Here is a 26,597-nt window from a genome sequence, read left to right as displayed (position 1 = left end):
TGTCCTACACTCAAGGTCACTAACCACATTCCCACTGGAGCCCAGGACTAGGGGTAAGCAAGACATGAATAATTTTCTAGGCAAGAGAACTCACATGCTTACAGTATCCTGCTACATGCCCTCTATTCCACGTTATCTTTCTTTCCCTCCAAATATCATTTACTCAAGGAGAAAAACAAGCTGCAAAGAGAAATTTCTAATATTCTTATACATACATTTATCCTTATTTATGGCAAAGAATTAAGGTTATAGTCTCCAGCTATCAGAAACAACTCATTCCATCCAACTGATGCTGAGCCCCCACCAGGAAAGCAAGCTAGGAAAAGCAAGCCTAGCTAGGAAAGCAAGTCTTTGATGCTGGGAAGTTACTTCCATCTTCCTTCTGTAGATGCTTATGATAGGCATCCTTCCCATCTGTACTCATGTCTCTCTCACATTTGCCCCAGATGCCACATTCAACTTTTTGGTTCCATTTCAGCCTGTGTGGACACAGAGGAAGCCGATATCTATCTACTCATTGATGGTTCAGGGAGCACCCAGCCCACAGACTTCCATGAAATGAAGACCTTCCTGTCAGAGGTGGTAGGCATGTTCAACATTGCTCCCCACAAGGTGCGAGTAGGGGCCGTGCAGTACGCCGACACCTGGGACTTGGAATTTGAGATCTCTAAGTATAGTAACAAGCCTGACTTGGGAAAGGCCATCGAGAATATCAGGCAGATGGGTGGGAATACCAACACAGGGGCGGCTTTGAACTTCACACTGAAGCTGTTGCAAAGAGCAAAGAAGGAACGAGGAAGCAAAGTGCCGTGTCACCTGGTGGTTCTGACCAATGGCATGTCTCGGGACAGCGTCCTGGGGCCTGCCCATAAGCTGAGAGAGGAAAACATCAGAGTGCATGCGATCGGTGTCAAGGAAGCCAACCAAACGCAGCTTCGGGAGATAGCGGGAGAGGAAAAGCGAGTTTACTACGTCCATGAGTTCGATGCCTTGAGGAACATAAGGAACCAAGTGGTTCAGGAGATCTGTGCTGAAGAAGGTAGGAGGTGACATGGCTTGACCTTCGGACAGCAGCTTACAGAGGGACACTTGCTGTTAGTCTAGATGGATGACCCACATTTCTAGGTTGAGATTGTTGACCTGTGTGGTATTTTCTCTCCAGAACAAAGCAAAACCCCATTATAGTATAAATTAATATCTGAAGAATGACAGAGCTATTTGGAGGATTTCACTCAAATGAGTACTAATTGGCCTCTCCCCACAGACTACTGCTAAGTGTATTATTAGGTGTCAGATGTATACTACAATCAAAAGTGTTCTGAGAGGGGCATGGCTATCTGATGAACGTTTCATTTTATAAATGAACTTGTCTAAATTTCTCTGGAGCGCTGTATCAGTAATTTTGCAGCCATGGCTTTTACTGCCTGAGAGTATTTGGTAACTTGTAGATACATTTCTGGCGTCTTAAGTGGGGATCTCTCTTAGAAGCCAGGATATTTGCTAACCATCTTACAGATAGACAATTCAGAGTACTGCTACAGTAAAAATGACCTGGCCTCAGATAGCTCCGAAATTGAGCTGCTTAAGCCAATTAGCAAGGAACAGAATAGTCTTGGCTTTTATTGCTGGCGATTCTTTCTTTGCCTAACTATCTTTATGATGCACACCCTGGGCTTGAACACAGAATTATTTGTGACATGGGTTTTCCTGTGAATTCTTAATTTTTTTTATATGCAGTGATGTACATAAGCATCCTAATTTCTCCCACACAGCCTGCAGAGACATGAAAGCGGACATCATGTTTCTGGTGGACAGCTCTGGCAGCATCGGACCTGAAAACTTCAGCAAGATGAAGATGTTTATGAAGAACCTGGTGAGCAAATCCCAGATCGGGGCTGACCGGGTGCAAATTGGCGTGGTCCAGTTCAGCCACGAAAACAAGGAGGAGTTTCAGCTCAACACGTTCATGTCTCAAAGTGACATCGCCAACGCCATTGACCGAATGACTCACATTGGAGAAACAACCTTGACGGGCAGTGCCCTGACCTTTGTGTCTCAGTACTTCAGTCCCGATAAGGGGGCCAGGCCCAATGTCAGGAAGTTCCTCATTCTTATCACGGATGGTGAGGCTCAGGACATAGTAAGGGACCCAGCGATCGCCCTTCGAAAAGAAGGTGTGATTATCTATTCTGTGGGAGTATTCGGCTCCAATGTCACCCAGCTTGAGGAGATCAGTGGAAAGCCAGAGATGGTTTTCTATGTTGAGAATTTTGACATTCTGCAGCATATCGAAGATGACCTCGTTCTGGGGATCTGCAGTCCCCGTGAAGGTGAGCGTGGGCAACCCCATCCTTACTGTTGCATTAAATAGAGTTGTATTTGGGTGTTGTAAGCTTCTTACTTGAAATGTTTGTTTTAGTGCCTTTGACCTTTGGAGTTAAGAGCTGGGGATGGTGGCTTGTAGTTGTACTCACAGTATGCAAGCTCTGAGACAAGGAAAGTGGCCATGAGTTCAAGGCCAGCCTGGACTACATAAGTCTCAGGCTAGTCTGGGATACAGAGTAAGATCTTGGCTCAGTGCCTCCTCCACCATCACCCTCAATGCCCCATATAAAAATAAATCCACAAAAAGAATGGTTTGGGCCCACAGTGTTCCCATTTGACGAATCATAGTCCTTATGTGATTAATTACTCCTTTAAGAACCGTGATGTCACCAGGTCTTATGTCATGTTCCCTAGAAGGGGAAGGGCTTTGTCAGGAGCTCTTGAGTCTATTAAGGAAGTGCTTCTAGGAAGGGGAGGAAGGAAAGCAAAACAGAGCAGAGGAGGGAGCTATGCAAGGCCATCACTTCAACCGTGGGTCTAGTTTCAACGCGACCCTGTGGGCAATGTTAGAACTCAAGCCCCACTATGGTTGGCCCTGCTTTCCAATGAGGGGCCCAAGCTTATGTGCCGTGTGCCATTAGAACACTCTTGAGCTGCTGAGACAGTTGACAGAGGAACCTCGTAGCCTCATGAGCAGAAAGACTCAGGTTATGGCTTATTATCAATTTGCTCAAATGAAATGTTTGTGAGAACTGTCTGTTAAATTGTACAAAACATGACTGTAAGGGCGTGAACTCGGGCAATGGGTACTTGCCACTCTTCCTATAATACTGCAGAGTGCTGCAAGCCGGCAGACCAAAGCTCTAGGCTGAAGGAGCAGCTCAGTGTTAGAGCACTCTCAAGGTCATGGGCTGAACCCCAGCATCTCACCCCCTTCCCCCAAGAAATCCATACAGATGGAAGGCCGGCAAACATAAGCCGCTAAATTGTTCTGTGACCCCTGGGATTAATGCCTGAAGCATTCTGAAAATTCACTCTAGAAAGATGTATTTGCAGACTCTTAAGGTGGGGAAGACACATTGTCTTGTTGTGCTAGCTCAACCCCTTCTGTAGGGTTTGGTGGTTGATCTTCTGCATTTGGTAGAAGGGCTACATCTGTTTTTTGTTTCCTGGCAATACCATCCATAATAAGTACAAGCTCTCTGAAGGGCTCCAGTGCTAAACAACCCTCCCCTACCCCCACTCCCAAGTCCCTGAGTGATCCAAGCCACCTTCACAGCCAGCGGAGGGCTGGAGGGACCTAGTTCTTCCATGGAGTCAGCCTTTCTTGGGAATCTGATTTTTGGCTCTGTACACATGGCCTCCAGTCAGCGTTGAGTACATTGGCCCTTGTGTTTTCAACAGTCCACCACATGGCTGGCAAGTGGCTAAGCGCAAAAGAAGGAACTGTGAAAGCCAGCTGGGCACTGGGGGAGGGAGGACTTTCTCAAGGTCCCGTTTCTCCAGAACGGATGAGCTAACAAATATCTGGATTGCACTTTTCCTAAGACCCCAAGAGAGAGTGTGTACCACCAGCATAAAGCCCACAGGACCATCTCAGAACTCGACTTCTCCAGAAAGGATGAGTTAAGCTCTAGAACTCATGGTGGGCTGTGTGCCATTAGATGGATTAGAAATTAGGTCTTTCCTGTTCTACTTTGCCACGGTGCTGACCTCAGGCTTAACAAGTTCACGGGAATGTCACGTTAGGACAGCATACTTGAACTAAATGAGAACTGACCTACTTTTTATGATGTGTCCTGATAATGGAAGTAAATGTTTCAAGAAAGTCAAAATGGAAGAAATGTAGGTTCAGAAATCAGTCAACATAGAACCATGATAAAAACGTAGTATTGCCGGGCAGTGGTGGCACATGCCTTTAAACCCAGCACTTGGGAGGCAGAGGCAGGCAGATTTCTGAGTTCAAGGCCAGCCTGGTCTACAGAGTGAGTTCCAGGACAGCCAGGGATATAAAGAGAAACCCTGTCTAGAAAAAAAAAAAAATCCAAAACCAAAAATGTAATGTTATCAAATTCTAGTGGTTGTTATTTCCCCATAGGATACTAATAAAATCTCAAGATCCCAATAATTTAAAAATAAACATGTATAAATAGAAGCATATATGGAAGGGACCAATTTTACAGAAATTTTATACAGTTAGGATTTTCTCCTTTTTGTGGAGGTTGTACTCCTGTTGGTCTTAGGATGGCCATTCCTTCTCATTCCTCCTTCTCTACCTTTGTACTAGATTTCACTCCACAGTTCTCTTGTTCTGAAATCTCCCTTGAACACTACTAAGTACCGCCAGCACAATAGAGCAGGTATCTCTGTGACCCAGAGAGTTAAAACCCTGATGCATACATAGCATGTTCCTACAGAGAGAAAACGCCATGCGGCCATGGGAGTTCGGGGTCTTCCCACACTGAATCTCAGTCATTTGTTTTCCTTCCTTTTCAGAATGCAAGCGGATTGAAGTTTTGGATGTGGTGTTTGTCATCGATAGCTCCGGCAGCATTGACTATCAAGAATATAACATCATGAAGGACTTCATGATTGGCTTGGTGAAAAAAGCTGACGTGGGCAAGAATCAGGTCCGGTTTGGAGCCCTGAAGTATGCTGATGACCCCGAAGTGCTGTTTTACCTGGATGAACTAGGCACGAAGCTGGAGGTAGTTTCAGTGCTCCAGAATGACCATCCCATGGGTGGAAATACTTACACCGCTGAGGCCCTCGCCTTCTCCGATCACATGTTCACCGAAGCCCGGGGCAGCCGTCTGCACAAGGGAGTCCCCCAAGTCCTCATTGTGATTACCGACGGGGAATCTCATGACGCAGAGAAGCTCAACACCACCGCCAAGGCCCTGAGAGACAAAGGCATTCTCGTCCTGGCTGTGGGGATTGCCGGTGCCAACAGCTGGGAGCTCTTGGCCATGGCAGGGTCAAGCGACAAGTACTACTTTGTAGAGACCTTCGGAGGCCTGAAGGGAATATTTTCCGATGTGTCAGCCAGTGTCTGTAACTCTTCAAAAGTTGGTAAGGACTGTCAGCTAAGTCTCTCCTAATTACTCGGGGGGGGGGGGGGGGCGGGGGGGGCGGGGCGCAAATGCGTGAGATACCAGCCAGTCACACCTGGGAACAAGTTTTCCTGGGAGGAGAGGAAGAGCCAACATTATGAGGTGGCTTTTCCATTCGTAGGATCCCAGAGTTGGACAGGCTTTCAAGGATATTTCATTTGCCTTCTTCCCCAACAGAAAAAACTTTTGAAAACACTTCTTCCTCCACCTTCTAACACTGGGAACTCCACTGTTTTTGAAAATGCTTCATTAGAACACGGGTCCACTTAGATGTCTTTCTCCCCAAAGTCACACTCTGTCTCCTCCTAAGGGCAGTCACCATTGCCTGAAGATGCTCCCTCCTCCAGACCAAACAAATTCACCAAAAATGCAGACTTAGGTATTGGGTCTCTGTGACAGAGGGCAGCCAGCACTGCTGTGTTTATCTTTCCTTTCAGGCAGGTAGGGATGTTGTGACTGTCTGTGTGTGTGTGCACATTCATCATGGTGTGACTGTGTGTGTGCATGTGCACACTCAACCATTGCTCATTCATTCAGCTGCCATTTTACACTTTTTATCTTGCTAGGCATGGTGCTGCGTACCTACGGTCCTAGCACTTGGAGGAAGCTAAGGCAGTTTGAGGCCATCTTAGATGAGGCTAGACCTCCTATGTAGTATGACCCTGCTCACATCCTTCCCACCCCCCAAAAGTGAAAGAAAATTCTTAGACTTTTTCCCCTAAGGTCTTTTGTCTTAGTTAGGGTTTTACTGTTGTGAACAGACACCATGACCAAGGCAACTCTTCTAAGGATGACATTTAATTGGGGTTGGCTTACAGGTCCAGAGGTTCAGTCCATTATCATCAAGGCAGGAGCATAGCAGCATCCAGGCAGGCATGGTGCAGGAGGAGCTGAGAGTTCCACCTGTTGTCCAAAGGCAGCTACAAAATACTGACTTCCAGGCAGCCAGGATGAGGGTCTTAAAGCCCATGCCCACAGTGACACACCTACTTCAACAAGGCAACACCTCCTAATAGTGCCACGCCCTGGGCCAAGCATATACAAACCATCACAGTCTTCCTCAAAAGAGACAGAATTTGCTTTCCAAAAAGGAAGACTAGTTGGTGGGAAATCATATAAGCAATTTTGTGTTCTAAAAAAATAATAAGAAATAAAGTATTTTTATTATAGAGCAATCACTGTTGGTCCACATGTGGGTGTAGTTCTTTTTCAAAATGTTTTAGCTTTTCTGGTTTTGTCTTGTTTGTTTGTTGTGAGTTTTACTCCTTAGGAAGTAGCCACTAGCTTTTTCTCTGGCAAGCTAACAACCTCTGTTTTTACTAGAAACGAGGACCACTCTTAGCTTCCTTTGTTGACCAATGCCTAAAATTTTATCTATCCTTCTCTCCTTCTCTGTGCAAGTTGACAACTGCACCTTTTGACTGAAGCTTTCCCCATGAAGCAAGAAAGGCTGTGAAGTATGGGCCAGGAGCAGGGCATTGCGATGAGCTCATTAGTCCCTGAAGGATTTATTTGCCATATCTGTTGTCCTCTCCCTTATCCGGACTGTAGGAAATCTGCCACTTTTACCCTTTCCTGAAACTACACTGAGCATTAGCTTGAGGCTCAGGAGGTACTTAGAGAGTGAGAACGATGGCGGAACAAGTGTGAGAACCTGAGTTCAGAGCCCAGCCCCATGTAAAAAGCCAGTTGTGCCTGTAAGCCTAGCTCCATGGAGAGCCGAGACAGGAGGGTCACTGGTGCTCACTGGCAGCAGCCTAGCTGCAATTTCAGGGAGACCCTGATGTCCCACTCTGGCCTTCATGAATGCGTGTACATAACCACACACCTATGCACTAATGTACACACACACCGTACATACACACACACACACACACACACACACACACACACACACATAATTTTAAAAATTAAGTTGGGTCAGTGTTGGGAACCCTGGAATTTCAGTGACAGGGCTTAGCATAATGTTAAAGGATACAGATAAGTGTGTGCTAGGCATGACTTATCTATTGGCAGCAGCCTCCTTTGTTCTGTTTGTTTTGAATTTGCTACAATAATGAAACAGAACTATCTCAGACTATATTGCACTATGTGTTTGAAAATACTCTTTTTCTTAAGCTGGTATTTGTGCCTCCATACACCAGAGAGAGGAAGCTGATGAAAGAGGAAGGCCAGATGGAGATCAGAAAGCATGCTTTTTAACAATTTTCCCCAATAAACCAGAAAAAAAAATTTATTGGACCAACTGGACCAGAGAAGCCAAGTCAGTAATACAGATCATCTGCTTCTATTTGAATCTCTGTGTGGATACGTGTTAATGTTGTTTGCTGTGCTACTATGGTCCCGGCCGTCTGGAAAGGTTAGGACACGATTGCAGATGCTGAGAGAAGCTCAATTGTCAGTCCTCTGGCATGTCAAAACAGAAAATGGCAGACGACCAAAGGGACAGAGCCAAGAGCAACAGGACAGGATGGGTTAGCGGTGCATAAGTCCCGCTGCCTTTATGAAAGGATCATTTGTATTTATTTATTCTCCAATTAATATGACCACAGAGTAGCATAAGATAAGAAACCACTTTCAAACTGCTCTTTTTGCAGAGCTGCAGATGTTTACTCCTGGTGGGTTAAAGCATAGCTCTGGTCTTATCTCATTTCCTTTCCTCTCTGTAGATTGTGAAATTGAAAAGGTTGACCTTGTATTCCTCATGGATGGTTCAAACAGCATCCATCCGGATGACTTCCAGAAGATGAAGGGGTTTTTGGTGTCGGTCGTTCAAGACTTCGATGTCAGCCTCAACAGAGTCCGCATAGGCGTGGCACAGTTCAGCGACAGCTACAGGTCAGAGTTTCTGCTGGGGACGTTCACCGGGGAGAGGGAGATATCCACCCAGATTGAGGGCATCCAGCAGATCTTTGGATACACCCACATCGGAGATGCTCTCAGGAAGGTGAAGTATTACTTTCAGCCAGACATGGGCAGCAGGATCAACGCAGGTACCCCCCAGGTGCTGCTGGTCCTCACAGATGGCCGGTCCCAAGACGAGGTAGCTCAGGCCGCCGAGGAGCTGAGACACAAAGGTGTGGACATCTACTCGGTGGGCATCGGGGATGTGGATGACCAGGAATTGGTCCAGATCACGGGGACCGCGGAGAAAAAACTGACCGTGCATAACTTCGACGAGCTAAAAAAGGTGAAGAAAAGGATCGTTCGGAACATCTGTACCTCAGGTGGTGAGAGCAGTTAAGTATTGAGTTCTTCATTTTGATTTCCCCACTGCCTCCACTGACATTTTCCTCTGACTGTTTACTTCCCCCCGGGGGCGGGGGAGGGGCGGGCGGCTCGTTGGAGAGAATTTAGATTTGTGCCTCTGGATTTCAATTTGAACTTTTTTCACAGATATGAAGGGTGTGTGTTTTGTGAACCGTGGAATGAGAAACAGAGAAATAGAGACCCTGTGGCTTCTATTCACACTGTCTCCCAGGGGGAGCATGGCTCTTCTGTGAATAGAGATGCCTGACTTTAGAAGACTCAAGAGGGAGAGAGAGAGAGGCCATTGTTCACAATCCAGCTGCTTTCTGAGATTGAAGAATATGTCACAGAGAAAATGATCTCTCTGATGGATTTTGGTTGCCTGGCAATAGGTTTACAGTGTGAGCAATGATCCCATATAGGTAGTATGGGGAGAGATCATCTCTAGGTCTATACCTTTACTCTGAAAATTTACCACAGAAATTAATAATTATCTTCTTAAGAATGGCCACATTTGGGGTCTGGAGAGCTCAGTCAGTCAGTGAAGTTCTTGTGTGCAATCACAAGGACTTGAGTTTGACCCTGCCCCCAAGACCCATGTCAAACAGCCAGATGTGGTGATACATGGTTGTAATCCCAGGCCTGGAAAGACACTGACAGGAAGACGCCTGGGGCTTGCTGGAAAGTGAGCCTAGCCTAGTAAATTAGTTACAGGCCATGTGAAACTTTGTATCAAAAAATAAGATCTGTGGTACCCAAGGGTACCCAAGGGAATGAATGACAAAGAGGTTGACCTCTGGCCTCTAGGTTCATGGAGACATACACATACATGCACACATGTACACACATACACACACACACACACAACACAGAGAGAGAGAAAGAGAGAGAGAGAGAGAGAGAGAGAGAGAGAGAGAGAGAGAGAGAGAGAGAGAGATCATTTTGACACTTTCCTGGTAGGTGGAATATTGGTGATTATTTTGAATCCTCACGGTAAACATGAACCACCGGACTCCCACCCAGGAAAGGAAAGCCACCGGACCATTTAGAGGCAGCCGAGACAGAAAGTGTGACTACACATCGCTGTTCCATGCCGTCTGTTCTTGGACGGGTTGCTTCTCAGCATTGAATGTTTTCCTTTGTGGAACGGGCATGAGCATCGCCTGGTTCAAAGCAACGTGGGGAGGCTCTCCGGAGATGATCCATACTCACACCTAACTCTGAATTGGCCTGTCCCGCTGAGGAATTCTGAAGTCCCTCTGTATTAGTCAGGGTTCTCTAAAGGAACAGAACTGATAGAATAAATCTCTCTCTTTATATAGAAAGGGGATTTGTTAGAGTGACTTACAAGCTGTGCTCCAGCTAGTCCGATGATGTCTGTCTACTGACGAAGTCCAAGAATCTGGTAGTTGTTCATGTCCAGTCCTTGAGGCTGGATGTCTCAACTAGTCTTCAGGATATGCTGGGGTCCTGAAGGACTAGGTTCTAATGCCAGGGAAGGAATGGATTTGCTAGGCAAGGCAAAGAGATGGGGGATGGAGGGGAGGAGAGAGAGAGAAAGAGACTTTCTTTCTTCCATGTTCTGTATCTAGGCTGCCTCCAGAAGGTATGGTCCAGGCGCTTCTTTCTACCTCAAAAAGCTGGGATTAAAGTGGGTTTGCCCACTTCAAATGATTCAATTAAGAAAAAAAAATTCTTCTATACCCAGCAGCTTGGGTTTTAGTCAATTCTAGATATAGACAAGTAGACAGGTAAGACCAGCCGTGACACCTCCGTGTTTTGCCTACCACTAACTCATTAAATGCATCCCTAAGGGCTGGATTTTCCCCTTAGCCACCTCATTGGAAGGACTGAGCCTCTTCTTGGTGATAATATGCCTACTCCACTATAACTCCAGAAACCTTAAGTTCCACCCAAGGTTATTTTACTTTCTAGCCTTCCATGAGCTGCTTACCTGTTGCAAGTGACAAGGTTACACGTGGTTGACATCGTCCCCACTGTTCCTGTTCCTTACTTTTGTACTACCCCTTTTCTCGGGCCTTGTCCCTCCTCTCTTGCTGACTCTGGCCTCTGGCCACTCTCGAATGTTCTGGGGGAAAGAGAAGGGTGAGAGGGACAGAACTGTTTCACTTGATGGCACTGGTGTTCTGACAGTGACCCCCACACAATGCTGAGTCCTGGAGGGGGAGCATCCGTTCAGATCTTCCATCCTATTATCCCTTCCAAAGCCAATTTTAGGGGAATGTGTGCACTGATGCTCCTTTGAGACGTGATTGGTATGTCTGGATTCTGGATGGTGTCTGCCCTTCCTCTTGGACCCGGAAACAGTTCCTTTTTACTGCTTATTCAGAGCAGTTCCATGGGCCACAATGGTAAATCAGCTATCCCTATAAACACTAGAATTCACAGTCCTGGAAATGGGCTCCCCTTTCACAGAAAGCACATGCAACCCTGGGTCTCATCCCTCCAATCTCCAGACTTAAGTTAACTCAAAGCTAATTTTTAAGTTACTCGAAGCTACTTGAGTTTCAAGTAAGTTCACAAGGAAGAGCACCCTTCCTCTTGGACTAAAGAGGAAATAGCTTCTCGTATGTGAGGAAACTCAGAGTACATCAATAGCTCTCTCCGAGTGTACTTTCCCAAGCTCCAGTCTTCCATCTCTTGTAAGAGCCCAGTGGGTGGGTCAAAGGTTGAATGTCATGAAGTTGGTTAGGGACTACTGTCTTTCTGCAATCTTGCTTTAGACCCTGTTCCAACTTTGGAATGTGTCTGATTATTCCAGCCAAATCCTTGACATTAATTTTCTATTTCACAAGAGATACTGATTTTAAATTATTAGGTTGAAAATTATCTTAGAACAGTTTAATTTCTACTTGAGTGCTTGAGAAAGATTTTTTTTTTTAAAAAAAAAAAGGGAATTATTAACTCCAAGTAGTGAGCTATTTTTAAAAGAAGCAGTTGTTATGCCAACGAGATGGCTGGGCCAGGAGGGGCACTTGCCCCCAATCCTGGCAGCTGAGCTCTGTTCTGGAACCCCCATGGTGTATGGAGGAAAACAGCCGCAGCAAGCCATCCTCCAACCTCATCCCCACGTGGTGCCCCATAATAAATACATATTTTTAATGTTTTCTTTTTAAATTAAGGAAACAATCATGAATACAAAAAGCTAAAGTAGTGTGTATTAAAATAAACCCAGAGTCATTAGTCCAGCAAACAAGAATTTGAGGCTTTTGTAGCCAAGCTGCGAGCTGAAGGCTGATGAGTCTGGAATGTGCACTGATAAAACTCCAAGGGCATGCCCACGTTTATTATGGGATGTCCTTTCTGAAATGGTAAAATCCTCCCAACCACAGGGGTCAGGCAGCGGATTGGTGTGTTTCAAAGTCGGCCAGGCTTCAATCTGTGCACTTGTTCGGCTTGTTTGTTGGTTGGTTTCCCGTTTAGGTTTGGATGCAGGGATTGACCGCATGCATGGCAGGGAAGCATCACTGGGCTACACCCCAGCCCCATCTCATCTACTTGCACATGAAATGTGCCTAAAGTTGGAGACACAATTACCATTTGAGTCTTCGTTTTCCCATACAAAGCCTGAGCGTGCTTAAGTGTCTCCCACTGTGCACAGTGATCCAAAGCATTAGCAGCTGTGTGGAAATGCCCCTGTATAAATGTCGTCTTTCCTCTTTCACCCAACAACTGCCAACAAGTCCACTTTTCCCACTGAGATGTTTTCTTCAAGACCACAGTCACCTAATCTGAGTAATGTACCTCAGCCTGTCAACAGTGTTTCTTGGTTTTCCCCCTGCCTTTATTTATTTATTGTGAGTATTTGGAAGGGGTCACACACGGCACAGCAAGCCTGTGGAGGGCAGAGGACAGCAGGAGTCATTTGTCCCCTCCCCCGTATGGGTTGTGGGAATTGAACTTGGACTATCAGGCTTGGCAGAAGTCCCCTTCCCACTGAGCCACCGAAGTGGCCCTCAATGGTATTCCTTTTCCTCTCTTTAATTTATTCTCTCTTGTCACATTCTGACCACAAGCTCCCCTCCCTCCCCTTCTCCTCCAGATCTACTCCTCCATTTCCCTTCAGAAAAAGAAGGAATAACCCCCCTTCCAGGGATATAAATAAAAAATGGCATAACAATATGCAATAAGACTAGGGATAAACCCTCATCTCAAGGCTGGATGAGGCCACCCAGGAAAAGGAAAAAGGTCCCACAAGCAGGCAGAAGAGTCAGAGAGATCCCCACTCCCACAAGTAGGAGTCGCACAAAATCCCCAAGCTGAACAACCACAGCACATATGCAGAGGGCCTGGAGCAGACCCATGCAGGCTCCATAGCTGCCCTTTCAGTCTCTGTGAGCCCATAGGCACCCTGCTTTGTTGATTCTGTGGACTGCTTTCTGCTGTCCACGTTCCCTCTGGCTCCCGGGACTTCTCAGTATTAATACTGAGAAGTCACTACCATCAATTCTAAAGGCCTTTACAAATAAAAGGGTCTGGTGATTGTGGCAGGCAGGTCCCCTCTCATCCAATGTGTCCTTTTGTATTTTTGAGACCTATTATGTCTCAATTTTTGTGGTCAAGGAAAGAAAATCATCTCCCATCTCCAAGCTGGCCCTGATTTCCATGTGGCTGATGGAAGACCACCGCCTCGGGCAGCATGACCACCTCATGCTTCCCTTTGCTGTTCCATCCCCACCCCAACCTCGTTGCCCCCACTGTGGCTGATTTCTTAATTTCCTTTGCTTTCGTGGCTCCTTTCCTATTCTCAGCCCTGTGACCCTAGTTTAACTCTTTGTGACTTCTGTTTGAAAATCAACCTTATCTTCCCCCTGGCTCACTTCTCAAACTACCCCTGCCCCCAGTGGATTTGAATCACCACTGGCAGATTCCCTTTGAAGCATGTCCTTAGTGGAGTTCCCCAAATATCCTAGGCACATCTGTCCTTAGAGCCTTTGGGACCAACGCACAAGCACTCTCTTTCCTGCTTCGCCTTGTCCGGCACTGCACTTAGGCATGTATCTGCTCGGCCTGGACTTCCTCACCAACTTGTCTCCCTTTGATCATATTGTGGAATCATTTGCCAAGTTTAATTAAACATGAGGAACTTAGATTGTGTTTTTGGCATCTAGATGAAATGTTTTAAAAGCTCAGTCTCTGTAGGGAATTACTCCAGGGCCTGTTGGTATCATTACAGTGTCTCTGCTGGTGTATATGCCTTTTCAAATTGGCAGTGGGCTGGCTTTGTCACCTGGTTTAATGTTGACGGGTTAAAGCACTGTTAGTCTAAGGAGAAGTGCACGTGAGAGTTCTGGAAAAGTCACATGATGACTTCTGATGCTTCCTGTCTCTGCCTCCATCTTGTTTTCTGAGTAGCCAAGAAGAGGGTCAAAGACAGCGAAGTCGAAGTTCAGCCATCTAGACTTTTTGACAACATTAAATCTCTGGGTGAAATTGGTGACCAAGTAAGGCTTTCCTTTTTCCACACTCAGATCTTATCTTAAAAAGAGACTTAAGTCACCAACCTTTGTTTTAAGTATTGAATTTGGTTTTGTTGTGGTTGCTTCAGAGACTTAAAAATATCCAACTGATCAATGTGTGTGGGAGATGGCATGAAGAGGCATCCCTGAACACACATGGACACACCTACACATGCAGACACGTACAGACACACAGACATACACACATGTACACACACATACACAGACACACACAGAGACACACATGGACACACTTGGACACACACACACATACAATCAGGTCTGAAAACTGATTTAAGCCAAGTACTTCTTTTTACTTTACCAAGCAAGCCACATGTGTTGAGAAGGCAGGCTAAGGTAGGAGTGAGTTTAGCTGCTTAGACATTCATGAAAGAAGAGCATGTGTGCTGTAAGATTTTTATCCTCCTTGAGTTATCTGCCTTTAAGGCACTCAGCTTAAAATACCAAGCCCATCCAAATGTCTTCAGTGTTGAAACTTCCCTGGAGTTCATAAGGCAACAGCAAAGACCTTTAAATGCTACACATCTCTGCTCTAAGTCTCTAGAACCCCAGATGGCAGTGCCTTGCTCCCCAACTGGCTGAGCTCCCAAAGGCAGTGCCAACTTTGACACGGACAAGATGGATAATTGGATTATTAGTCTCTTCTTCACCTGTAGGACTTAAAGCAAGATCTAAACGATTCTTTTCTTTGAACATTGACTTCCTCTCTGTGTGGATGTTAAAGGCAATCCAAATTGACCCATGCTTCTAGAAAGAAAATTGATCAAAACTTTTCTGTGACTTTCTAAGGTTCTAAATGACTTTTCTCTGTTCAAATGTTTTTACTTTCCTCTTGCTCCTATTATAATTTAACATTTGTCAGTGACCTCAGTTGTTAAGCAGTGCTGTAAGTGTTTTAGAATATTATCATATCCACAGGGTGCTTTAGAGACAGAACATATTACAGTGTATTTATAATGACTAGAATAGAATCGTTTAGCACTTTCATTGTCAGAGAATCGTCCAGATTTTATGCCAACTGAAAGACATGTTTATGCTTCTATAGCTTATAGAAAAATGGCTGTGTGGTTCTTTCCTGATCCGTGTCTCCCCTGCTTTCCACTTTATGGCTACAACAGAAATAAGACTTCTTGGTCCCTAGACCCTGACATGTATCAGAGTACATTAGTATAGTATTAGTCTAACAAGATTCGCTTTCCCCTTGGATCCTAGATTGCTTTGTGGATGTCGTGGTTGGATTTGACATCTCAAGCCTGCAGAGAGGGCAGACTCTGCTCGAAGGTCAGCCTTGGATGGGATCCTACCTCCAAGACCTCTTACGTGCCATCAGCTCCCTCAATGGGGTAAGCTGTGAAGTGGGCACAGAGACTCAGGTGAGCATAGCTTTTCAAGTGACGAACGCTATGGAAAGATACCCTTCCAAGTTTGAGATCTACAGTGAGAACATACTAAGCAGCCTGCAGGGTGTGACCGTGAATGGCCCGTCTCGCCTCAACGCCAACCTGCTGAGTTCTCTGTGGGATACGTTTCAGAATAAGTCAGCTGCTCGTGGGAAGGTAATGTGGCTTTAGTTTGTGTGTCAGTCTGCAGTTTTCAGTGAACTTGTGGCTAACTATTTTCTTTTTCTCCTCATTTTTCTAAAACCTACCCTAGGTGGTCCTTCTATTTTCAGATGGACTGGATGATGGCATTGAGAAACTTGAACAGAAGTCTGATGAACTCAGGAAGGAAGGTACTGAATGTGGGGGATGGGCAGGAACAGGGTTAAGTGTTTCCTTATTTAAGTAGGGTTTTATTTTGTAGCCCAGGCTAACCTGGAGGTGTAACCCAAATGGGTTTCAAGCTCAGGGTAGCCCTCTTTCAGCCTCTTGTGTGTTAGGATCACAGGTATGCACCACTATGCCTGGCTGCTTACTAATTTTATAATCTCAGAAGTCAACTCTGGCTGCTTTATTTCCAGGTACCTTACTGACCCCTGAATTTCTTACCAACTCCAGTCAACCCCAGTTCTTCTCTGTTGAATGGGCTCGGTAGAGCAAAGGTCCTCTCAGAAAAGTTTGGTCTCTCACTGCCTCTCCTGGTCCATGGGTCTAAAACAAGACATAAACTATGGCCCTTGCTTCACCTCCTCTTAGGATTTGCTCTTCAAAACCTTTCCTGGAGGATGTGCTTTCCTATCTCACCCTGCATTGTTTAGCATTGCTACTTTGTCACATGCGAGTGACAGGAAGAGTCTCCTTAACCAAGAAATGTGATCATTGGAAGACTCCTTCTAACACTAACCATTTCCAGACTTGCAAGCTTTTTTTTGTTTTTGGGCAAGTGGCCTTGGGTGTTGGGGTTTTATAATTAGTTCCTTCCTTCAGAGCACAGAAGGACCAACCATGATGCTTATGTAGCCTCAAAGCTCTGGAGCCAGGCATCTGGCTTTTAGAACCATCAGCCAGTCTGACTTCTTGTTGGGTCCAATGAAAATATGGGTCAGTAGAGGCAAAAGCAACCATGTGTTCTGACTTGACTGGAGCAGGACCAGCCTCCCAGAAGTGGATACTGCTTCTCTTCCATCCACATCTCCGCTGCCAACAGGATCACCCACCTGTCAATCACTCAGAGCTATGTTCTCTGAAGAATTACTATTGGAAAGTTACTCCCCATTTCACCCTTGGGCTGTACAAAGAATTGGATCTTGGTTTCAAGTGACACCAGGGCTGTGATTTATACTCCAGAACTGTCCAAGGTCAAGTTCAAAGCTAGGTTATTGTTCATGTTCTGCATGAGCAATCTTTCCTTCACCCCCTTTCTTCTGAGAACTTTTCAACACGTTGTGTCTAAACCCTTACCTTCTTAGGCTCCACTTCTGGGAGCCTGCTCTAGTACACCTGCCTCTCCAGAATCTGTGGTTTCTGCTCAGTTCTCTCCTTAACCTTAAACAAACTACAGAGTTCTCTAGATTTACAGCCATATAGAGAAGGCTTTTATTTAACCCTCTATCGGCTGAAGCTGCCTTCTCTTTATTCTATCAAATCTTGGTCCTTGTTTATGAGCTCTAAACAGATTTTAATTAACATTGAGGACGAGGCTTTGAGGCACCTGGTTTGAGAGAACAATTTTGTTGTCATCCTTGAGATTTTAATTATTTCAGTCCTTTGCCTGTGTGAGTCTGTGTATAGGGGAGGGAGATAGTATCTCTTGCCAATGGTGTTAAAAGCCTCTTCTGGGAAGCATTTCAGAATGTCTAGAATTCTAAGACCATTCTTTCTCCATCTCCTAGGAAAGACATAGAAAATCTGTATCAATTTCAGAAGATACACACACACACACACACACACACACACACACACACACACACACACATATATATATATTCACACATATATATTCCTTAGAAATTTAGAATCTTTGAGAAAGGGATAAAGGAATGATGGTAGTAGTATCACATAGACCTCAATATGGACAAGAAGTACCCCTGTCCCTAGATGCATATGTGTGTGTATTATATATGTATTTAATATATATTCATATATATGTGTATATATATATATATATATGTTCATTGATGATCTCTTGACCTAGGCTGCTTTAGTTCAAGACCACATACTATCATAAAGACCAGTCAGTCGTCATGCAACAAGACAAGATGAGAAAGAACTGATAGCAGTGTGTAGCTCTATAATTTATGCATGTAGTTTGGGGTTTGAATCTGTTACGTTTTAAAAGTCAAATGCCCTGGAGTTTCCTCATAAAGTGGTTCTTCCTTCTCACCACTTTTGAAGATTTTTTTCTTCCTTGATTCACTTTTAGCAACTGAAGACATTGCACTCAAGGCTGTGACTCATGTAGTGAATGAGTCTGGAGGGAGCATGATTGAATACTCCAATTCTGAGAATCATACCCATAAATAATAGTTCTATGCATATTTCCTACATGTCATGATCCCCCGGATCTTGTAACGCTCACATTTTCACACTTCCTGAAGTTTGTAAGGGAAAGCAGATGTGACAATACTTTTATAAATAGATCCATAAGCACGCCTTCCTCGTAGGTCATGCCTAACTCAGCTGCATGGCATTGCTGTCCCAGCCCACCTACAGACTCACTCTTCTCTGTCCCCCTTCTTAGTTTAGAAGGGTGACCGGCCGGTTATTTTAGTTTGTCTGGGACAGGGCAGGAATTTTACAGAACTAACGCCAGGATAGTCTCAGGCAAACCAGAACAAGCTGGCCATCCGATTTAGCCCTTTCTTCCTTCCTTTTCTTCAGCTAACCACTGTATCAGCCTCTCCTCCAATCCAATGGAAGCCACTACTGCACAGCCCCCACCCCACCCCACCCCCAACCTCACTCCCTTACTCTCATTCAAACCACACGGTTCAGACTTACCTAAGAAGGGACCTTGACTATGGGAAAGCCCTTGAGTATTTCCTTATCTGCTTTGGTATTTACCTCTCCAAATTCCATCCAGATTGTGTCACCTGCGTTTGCGTTTGCAGGAGAATGAGAACATGCAGCGTTTTCCTTGGTTCCATGGTTATGGCTTCTGTACGTTTTTTTTTTTTTTTGTTTTTTTTTGTTTTTTTTTTTTTTTTTTTTTTTTGCTAAAGTGTCCTTGAGTGCAAGACTTTGGAATTAGGCTCTGGATGAAAGCCTAAGGAGACCAGCAAGTCAAGAGCCTCAGTTCTCTAAGCCTCTGTCCTCTTGTCTGTAAAGTAAAATATGATTTGAATCATATCTGTGTGCCTAATAGGATACAAATAAGATAATGCATGTAAATCATTTAACTGTCTCCCAGCACACCACAGTTATGAAAGAAAGCTAATATAGGTTTTATGTAGAATGGTTGCCAGACTCCTTAATACTTGGTTTTCAAAACCAGTCACTGGCAAGCAACCCTAACCTAAGCCATCACGTTTATTTGAGATATTCTGATCTATAAAATTCCAAGGCTTATGAGATGCTACTCTCAGTGAACATTTGTTTCCACTTAAAGTTACAACTAGAGCAACAGTTCCTTATAAGGGCATTGGAATCCCCCACCTTTCACGTATTTGTGTGTGTGTGCGCCTGCTTTTTGTTTATGTGTCCCACCTGTGTGCAGGGGCCTTCAGGGACCAGAAGAGGAACTGTGTGTGTTACAGGTGGAGTCAAGGCACCATATAGGTGCTGAGAACCAAACCCAGGTCCTCTGCAAGAGCAGCAAGTGCTCTAAACTGCCGAGTCATCTCTCTTGCCCTTAAACACACATTTCTGTTTCTGTTTACATGTTTGTTTTTGTACACAAAACTGGGGCTTGAATCCAGGCATCACACATGCTAGGCAACTGCTCTGCCTGGGAGGTTTGTTTAAATACACATTCAGGTTCAGTAGATATGGACTAAGGTCTAAGATCCCCTATTTCTTCTTAAACTGATCATCTTCTCCTGATCATCTTTGTTTTATTGAAAGATGCTACTCAATGTGGGTGTCTATCTCAGGAAAGTCTGCACTTCTGAGGAAGCTCCTAGGTGGTTCTGACATTGTGGCTTTAATAACCTTCCACAAAGCGTTTTTTAAAAAGTTAGAACATTCACTTTCTTGATGTATGGATTCCAAAGCACTTGGGCAAGCCATGTGGATGGATCTTTGGTTAACTCGCTGGCTCACTTCAATCAATAAGCTCTGAAATCCTGCCATTTTGCACCCCCAGCTTAATTCATTTAGTATTGTGCCATTATTTACTAGCATTGCATCATGGGATTAGAGGACATAGACAATGGAGAGCAGCTGTGGACTAAGGCTAGTGGTTTGAGTCTGCCGAATGATTTAAGAGACGCAAGCCCACTTCACCTGGAGGATGTGTTGAACAGGCCTGAATGCCCTCATAACCATTGCTGTGGATGGAGCTGCCGATTCCAGTGACCTGGCGGACCTCCTCTACATTGAATTTGGGAAAGGATTTGAATACAGGACACAGTTCACAATTGGAATGAGGAACCTTGGGAGTCAGCTGTCAAGGCAACTAGTAAGTGACTCAGAAAAAGGCTGGAGGGTTTAAGCAAATGCCCCACCACTGGGCTGGAGTCTTAGTTCCAAAAGTTTAACCCTTTGGTTTTCTAGTATCCAGGTTTAATTTTGCTGAGTATGGATTTGAACTAATGCTGACCTTTTAAGTAAAGATGAGATGGGCCTTTATGAATTTAGGGAACATTCTAAGAACATGGTGTTTGAAGGACTATATAGTACAGTGGGGCAAAGTATGTTTGACAGACACTCCTGGGACCAACGAAGTGGCAAGAGGAAGAATAAACACTTAAACAGCACCACCTGTGCTTGGCCCACGAGTCTAGTGGACCAAGATGAACCTGAGATATGGACAGGTCCGTGCTGTTTCCTGGGCCAGCAGGTTCGCAGGATCCGTGCGGCTCTGAGCATCACAGCTCGTGGTGCTTCTAATGTTCAAAGTGTACTATCTCCCTCCAGCACAGCTTGTGAATGGCAGCCCAATTACTGCGGAGGTCAAGCAGAGCAACAAAGGCTGCTGGGAGTGTGGGAGGAGCTAGATCTCGTGGGCCTCGCTGGTGGGCTTTCTGAGTGAGCGAGGGATTTTCCTGGGCTGTCTCCTCTCTGCCAGACTGTCACGCTCTTGTTCTGTGTTTACCGTCTCATGCCTACAGAAAATGTGTCTTTGCCATGTTATTTTTAAAATACAAAATAATTTTGTTTGGGTCATCACATAAAGAGAATATTCTCATGCTCACACCCTCTGTAGCAAATGGTTCTAAAATGTTGGCGTGCAACTGACATTTCCAAAGTCACATCCGAACTCTCCTAGATGTGTTTTCAGGGGACGCTGTTCCAAGCAGTGTTTCAAAGTACCCAGTCTGATGCTACAAACAAGCTGAGATTTTATAAATGGAGCCATGAGAGTACAGCATGCCTTCATTTTACTGAGCAAAGCACGTGGGGCAGACTATGTAGGGTGATCAACGGTGAGCAAAAGCTAGGGTGAGGCGTGTTGACAAGAGGCAATCCCCTTAATGGTATGCAGTGAACTGGTCATGGCTGAAGTGATGCCGTTTGTAGAGGTGGAGCACTTGTGGGTTGATCAGGAATTCCTCACAGGGTAGATGGCAGGACTCAAAAGTGGGAGTAGACCTCTTAGCGATGATAAGAGGGCTTCTGCCACTTCGGACCCCACAGTGAAGCTCATGTGTAGGATTTGGGGATCAATGCTACCGAATAATTATTGTCCTGTTCCCCGAAGATCAATGTTGCAGAGAGGACCTGCTGCTGTCTGCTCTGCAAGTGCACAGGAGGGGACGGCGCCATGGGGGATCCAGGCTCAGCAGGAAAAAAGGTGACTTTATCTCAGACTTACAGCTCCTACCATTTGAACTGCAACATGCCTTTCAGATATGAGCTGGGGTGGAAATAGAGAGGTTTTGCCTGCCAGATGGAGCCTCGGGAGGATGTTGCCCATTTATTGTAATACCCTTCTTCCCATGTCAGATTAGATAGTTGCCATTTTCCTTGGTCTTCTTGATTAGAATTGTTTGGAAGTTCTTCCAGGAGTTTTAAGAGACACAGTCATCAGGACGTTTGATGAGCCCAGTGCTCAACCAGAGATGGTAGTGCAGTAGAACCCAGTGATCCTCACACTGAATGATGAACGCTTTTTCCACACCAGTAACCCACTTCAGCTTTTCCTTTTGATCTTGGCAGTGACATTCAAATCAAGTCAATCTTGTATATGGTCTGCAGAAAACCACTGCCATAGCAACGAATGTGACAGTGTTGCCATCCCTGGGCATATATACAGAAGTCTAGTTTTGTTTGTTCATAAGACTAATTCATATACTTCCTAAGGGAACATTATATATCCTTGCATAAGAATCCTATTTCAGGCATTAGGACATGTTCAAATATGTCCAGACTCACGATGGGACGCATTTAATGATCTTAATACTGCTCCTGTACATATGGGTTGGATTTGTGACCACCATGCCGTATTGCTCCCACTACCACCACCACCACTAGAGCTCTGCCACTGAGAAACCTTTGAACTAATTGTTTCTGGAAATGCTTACACCTCATGGAAGGAGGATACTAGAATTTAAAAATATATCAAGAACCAGAATAGAAAGAAATGTGTGTGGCCTGGTTTTCTATGTATAGCAGTAGGTCCCCCAAAAAGAAAGGGTTATTTTGATGAGACTAGAATGAGAATTCCAGTCTGCTAAGAACAAATATATTTGTCTAGAGAGGAATGTCGACTCTGTTGGTATTCCTGAAGACAGTGAAGGTCAGTGCACTATCACAGGTGTACACATGTGTGCACACGTATGTGTTCACACTCTTGCATACACATACGAGCTACCACCCTGCATACATACATACATGCACATATTCATATGCATGCATGTATTCGCACACATGCTCTCACACATCCATATCCACAGTTGTTCCCCCACATGAATATCTAGATACTTGTGTGGAGATTTCCTTTCTTTTTGTTTGTATTAACGCCACTAGCTTTTGGTTCAGAGAGCCAGGGGCATTTTCAAACTCTCCCGTTGCGCATGAAGTCTAACCTCCAAGCAGTGGATCTGCCCTACGGACTCTCATTTCCTAGTCTATGGAGTGCTCATGTTCTCTCCTCTTTCCTTTTTTTTTCAGGGACCCCCAGGATTCAAAGGCAGTGATGGCTACCTCGGAGAGGAGGGCATTGCTGTAAGTCAAGACCCTTTACAGCTCGCCTATCCCTACAAACATAAGAAGGAAACAAAGACCACACTCTGAGGATTCAGATGCAGTCTTGGGTCTTTCCTGACCCTCCTTGTGCCTGAGAAACACTTCTTCTTAGAGGTGGTTACCCACCTACACTGCACAGTTAACTTGGTGTGAAAGGTAGTTTCTCTGCCTTAGGAGTCACACCCCTGCCAATTGCCCAGGTCATTTAGTAATTAAACCAATGCACCACATAATTTATCAGAAACCTTTCCCTCCCTCCTTCCTCCTCCCCTCCCTCCTCCCCTCCCTCCTCCCCCTCCCTCTCTCCTTCTGTCCTCCCTCTCTCTCCACTCTCTCTCCTTTCCTCTTTCCTCCTTCTCTCCTCCCTCCCTCCTCCCCTCTCTCTTTTTTAAATATTTATTTATGTACGTGAGTACAATGTTGCACTTTTCAGACACACCAGAAGAGGGCATAAGATCCCATTACAGATGGTTGTGAGCCACCATGTGGTTGTTGGAAATTGAACTCAGGACCTCTGGAAGAGCACTCAGTGCTCTTAACCACTGAGTCGTCTCTCCAGCCCCCTCCTCCCCTCTCTTCTCCCTCCCTCCTCCCTTCCTCCTCCCCCTCTCCATCCTCCCTCCTCCCCATCTCCCTTTTCTCCCTTTCTTCTCCTTCCTTTTTTCTTTTTATGCATCCAGTTATGCATTCGTCTGACAGTACATATTTAAGCTTCTTACTGATCACTTCATTGTTTCCAAAAAAAAAACCCACTGATGCACATATCCAATGCATATGCACCCTAGCAGTGTAAGTACCCCAGAAATGAGAAAAAAAATAGATACAGAACAAAAATAACTTAGGGACCTTTCCACACTAGTGAGAAGACAAACAAGGGAAGTGTGTCCAGCTGTTCTACCCGTGACTGTGCTGGAGGCACAGGGAGTTGACGGTATTGAGCAAGAATAGAAACCTAGTGGCTTGAAGGCCAACCCGGTTGGAGTTGACCCTGAGAAGAAAAAGTTACAAAACAATGGGTAACACTTGGGCAGACACATGGAGGATAACAAGGCGTTCCTCCGGCTAAAGTATGTGGGAAATCTTATTCTACCCCAAAGGGGAACCATGTGTTCAAAACAGTAATGGAGTCAAAGGGTTGGGACTGGGGGTTGGCAGAATGGCAGGTGGTCAGTGTGGCTGGACAGTGTAGAAGTCCCCTGAAGAAGATGCACTGGTGTCTAGCTGTGGACAGTGAGTGAGGGTGAGCAAAGGAGCAGGACCAGACAGCATCATGGGTAACGATGCTCAGACCGAGGTCTTGGGTCAAAGTCTTAAAGTCACAGGGACCGGGCAAAGAGTCCCGAATCTTAGCCTAGGGCAGAGTGAAGACACATGGTAAGGAAATTTAAAGGGAGCAATGTGGTGGCCACCTGGGGAAGGGGAAGCTCCATGCCGGCAGTGTGCGGATGGCGTCCAGAGCAAAGGGTTGTCATCGTTGTAGATCAGATTTACTTCCACTCTTTGTTTTCATAGGCTGGAGTCCCGGAATGTAAGTCATGAGCAGACAGATGTTTTCTTAAAAAACAAAACCAAAATAAAATAAAACCACTTGTCAGGTGTCCAGGACAGATCCCAGATCACACTAGCACACACTCATCTGGATGTGTGCTTTTCTGCTTTTCCTCAGGGAGAAAGAGGAGCCTCTGGGCCAATGGGAGAGCAAGGCACGAAGGGATGCTTCGGTGCCAAAGGGCCTAAGGTAAGGACTCTGTAAGCCCTACCTACGCCTCGCTGTGCTGCCTGTCGTCCTGGCAGCCCATTGCATTTCCCACACTCACACTGCTGTCCTTTCCATTTTCAGGGAACCAGAGGACTCAGTGGAGAAGAGGTAATGGCACCAGGCCCTGCATTTTATTTACCCTTCAGTTATCCAGAAATTCACATCTATCTATCTATCTATTTATTTATTTATTTATTTATTTATTTATTTATTTTTGGTATCAGCTATTTTATTTAAGGTTTTGTTTTGTTTTGTTTTTTGAGATTATTACAGTATTTCTCTCTTCCCTTTCTTCCATCCAAACCCTCTCATATAATGCTCCTCTTTCTCTTTCAAATCCATGGCCTCTTTTTTGTTGTTGTTGTTCATTGTTGTTGCAAGCCTATATGTACATGCATATAAAGACAGCCTGCTCAGTCTGTATAATATTCTTTGTCTATGTGTTTTCAGAGTTGACTGTTTAATGTTGGATGACCAGTTACTATACTCTTCTCTGGGGAACGCTATTTCTCCTGCTTGTATTCTTAGTTGACTATAGTTCTTTGTGTAGGATTGCGGGCTCTTTCCATTCATCCTGACATTTCTATTACTGTTATCCTTGTGTAACTCATGTTTATGGAGTCATGTTGGTGAGATTTTATGAGTGTAGCTTCTGGTGTTACTAGGAGACACAATCTCACAGCAAATCCTCTGATCTCCTGGCTTTCGCAATCCTCCTTTCCCACAATGTTCCTAAGGCCTTAAGTGTTTTGCAGGTGTATCCATTATGTCTGTGCTTCAAAACTCTGTGTTTTGATTGGTTGTGACTTTCTGTAATAGCCTCTGTCTGCTGCCTCTGTCTGTTGCCGCAAGGAAGTTTCTTTGATATGTGGGAGGTGTGAGGAGTACACTTACCTGGGGCACGAGGACAAATGTTTAGAGTATTGTTTGGGAGTTGCTAGATTAGTAAAATTGTGGGTTCTCCACCAAGATCCATGACTTCACTAGCACTGAGAGGCTGCCTAGGTCTCAAGTACCATGTTTTCATTCTTGTTGAGCAGATCTTAAGTACAGTTAGAGAGCTGTTGGTTACCACCAAGGTGTACATGCCACTACTGCGCCCTTAGAATTCTTGTGCCATGCTGGTCATGGTGGCTCATGGGTATCATAGCTGGCAAGGACGTTGGTTGTCTCCCGTCTTTGGAAGCTTACACGGTATGTTCTGGAACCATGAAGGCTAGTCCTCAGGGAGGAGGCATTCAGATCATTCCAGTTCTGCATCTCTGGGCTCTGGGTCTGAGATGGATGGAGTCCTCAGCAATAGGGACTTACCTTCCACCTCTGTGGGGCAGGCAAGGACAATAGCAATAGGCTGTATGTTTCAAGGATCTCCTGGCCAACAATTCAAAAAAGGGCTTCTTATGTCTGGTATTGGACTTATATTTAGGTGGGTTTTGGCTCTCACAGAGACCAGTGTCAGCCCAGATGAGAAAAGTTCACCAAACTATATATTTATATTTATACACTGAGTTACATATATTATAGGATCATTTTGGCAAATAGTTAATAATATTCCTTACAGCCTTAGCAGACATCCTTATTTGTATTTTGCCCACTTTCCTCCTCTTCCTGGATTTCCTTCCCTACCCCTCCCTAAAAAGCCCCCCTTTACCCATTTCCGATATCAGGTACCTTGTGCCCAGCTCTCTTCCTTGCCCTCCTCCTACCTTCTGTATTTGCCTCCTCTCCCCCAAGGATCCCCCTTTCCCATTTCCCTAATCAGATCGCTGAGAGCCTGCTATTGCCCTCCTGTTCCCCAACCTCCCTATCCTGGCAATGTCCCATTTATTCCCCTGGGTTCTGTAGTCACTCCAGGCTATTCACTCACATCTGAAGATTCAGGGTGAGGACCTCCAATGAGAGAGGGCACACAGCATTTGCCTTT

General features: G+C 45.1%; 1 protein-coding gene across 4 annotated transcripts in view; it reads left to right on the top strand.

The window, feature by feature from the left end:
• Col6a6 (collagen, type VI, alpha 6) overlaps positions 1 to 26,597 on the top strand; it is a 138,830-nt gene that overhangs the window by 45,303 nt on the left and 66,930 nt on the right. For 2 of the 4 annotated variants that reach the window (NM_001102607.1, XM_006511732.4), the window contains exons 5-15: positions 479 to 1,039; positions 1,773 to 2,330; positions 4,822 to 5,397; positions 8,108 to 8,677; positions 15,401 to 15,744; positions 15,842 to 15,920; positions 20,031 to 20,185; positions 21,428 to 21,520; positions 22,840 to 22,893; positions 24,581 to 24,652; positions 24,755 to 24,781. In NM_001102607.1, coding sequence (NP_001096077.1) covers positions 479 to 1,039; positions 1,773 to 2,330; positions 4,822 to 5,397; positions 8,108 to 8,677; positions 15,401 to 15,744; positions 15,842 to 15,920; positions 20,031 to 20,185; positions 21,428 to 21,520; positions 22,840 to 22,893; positions 24,581 to 24,652; positions 24,755 to 24,781 — 3,089 coding nt within the window. The other 2 variants (XM_006511733.3, NM_172927.3) reach the window with 2 other exon arrangements.

Source organism: Mus musculus, chromosome 9, assembly GCF_000001635.26.
Source record: "Mus musculus strain C57BL/6J chromosome 9, GRCm38.p6 C57BL/6J".
Classification (NCBI taxonomy): Eukaryota; Metazoa; Chordata; class Mammalia; order Rodentia; family Muridae; genus Mus; species Mus musculus.
This window is presented reverse-complemented; position numbering and strand designations above follow the sequence as displayed.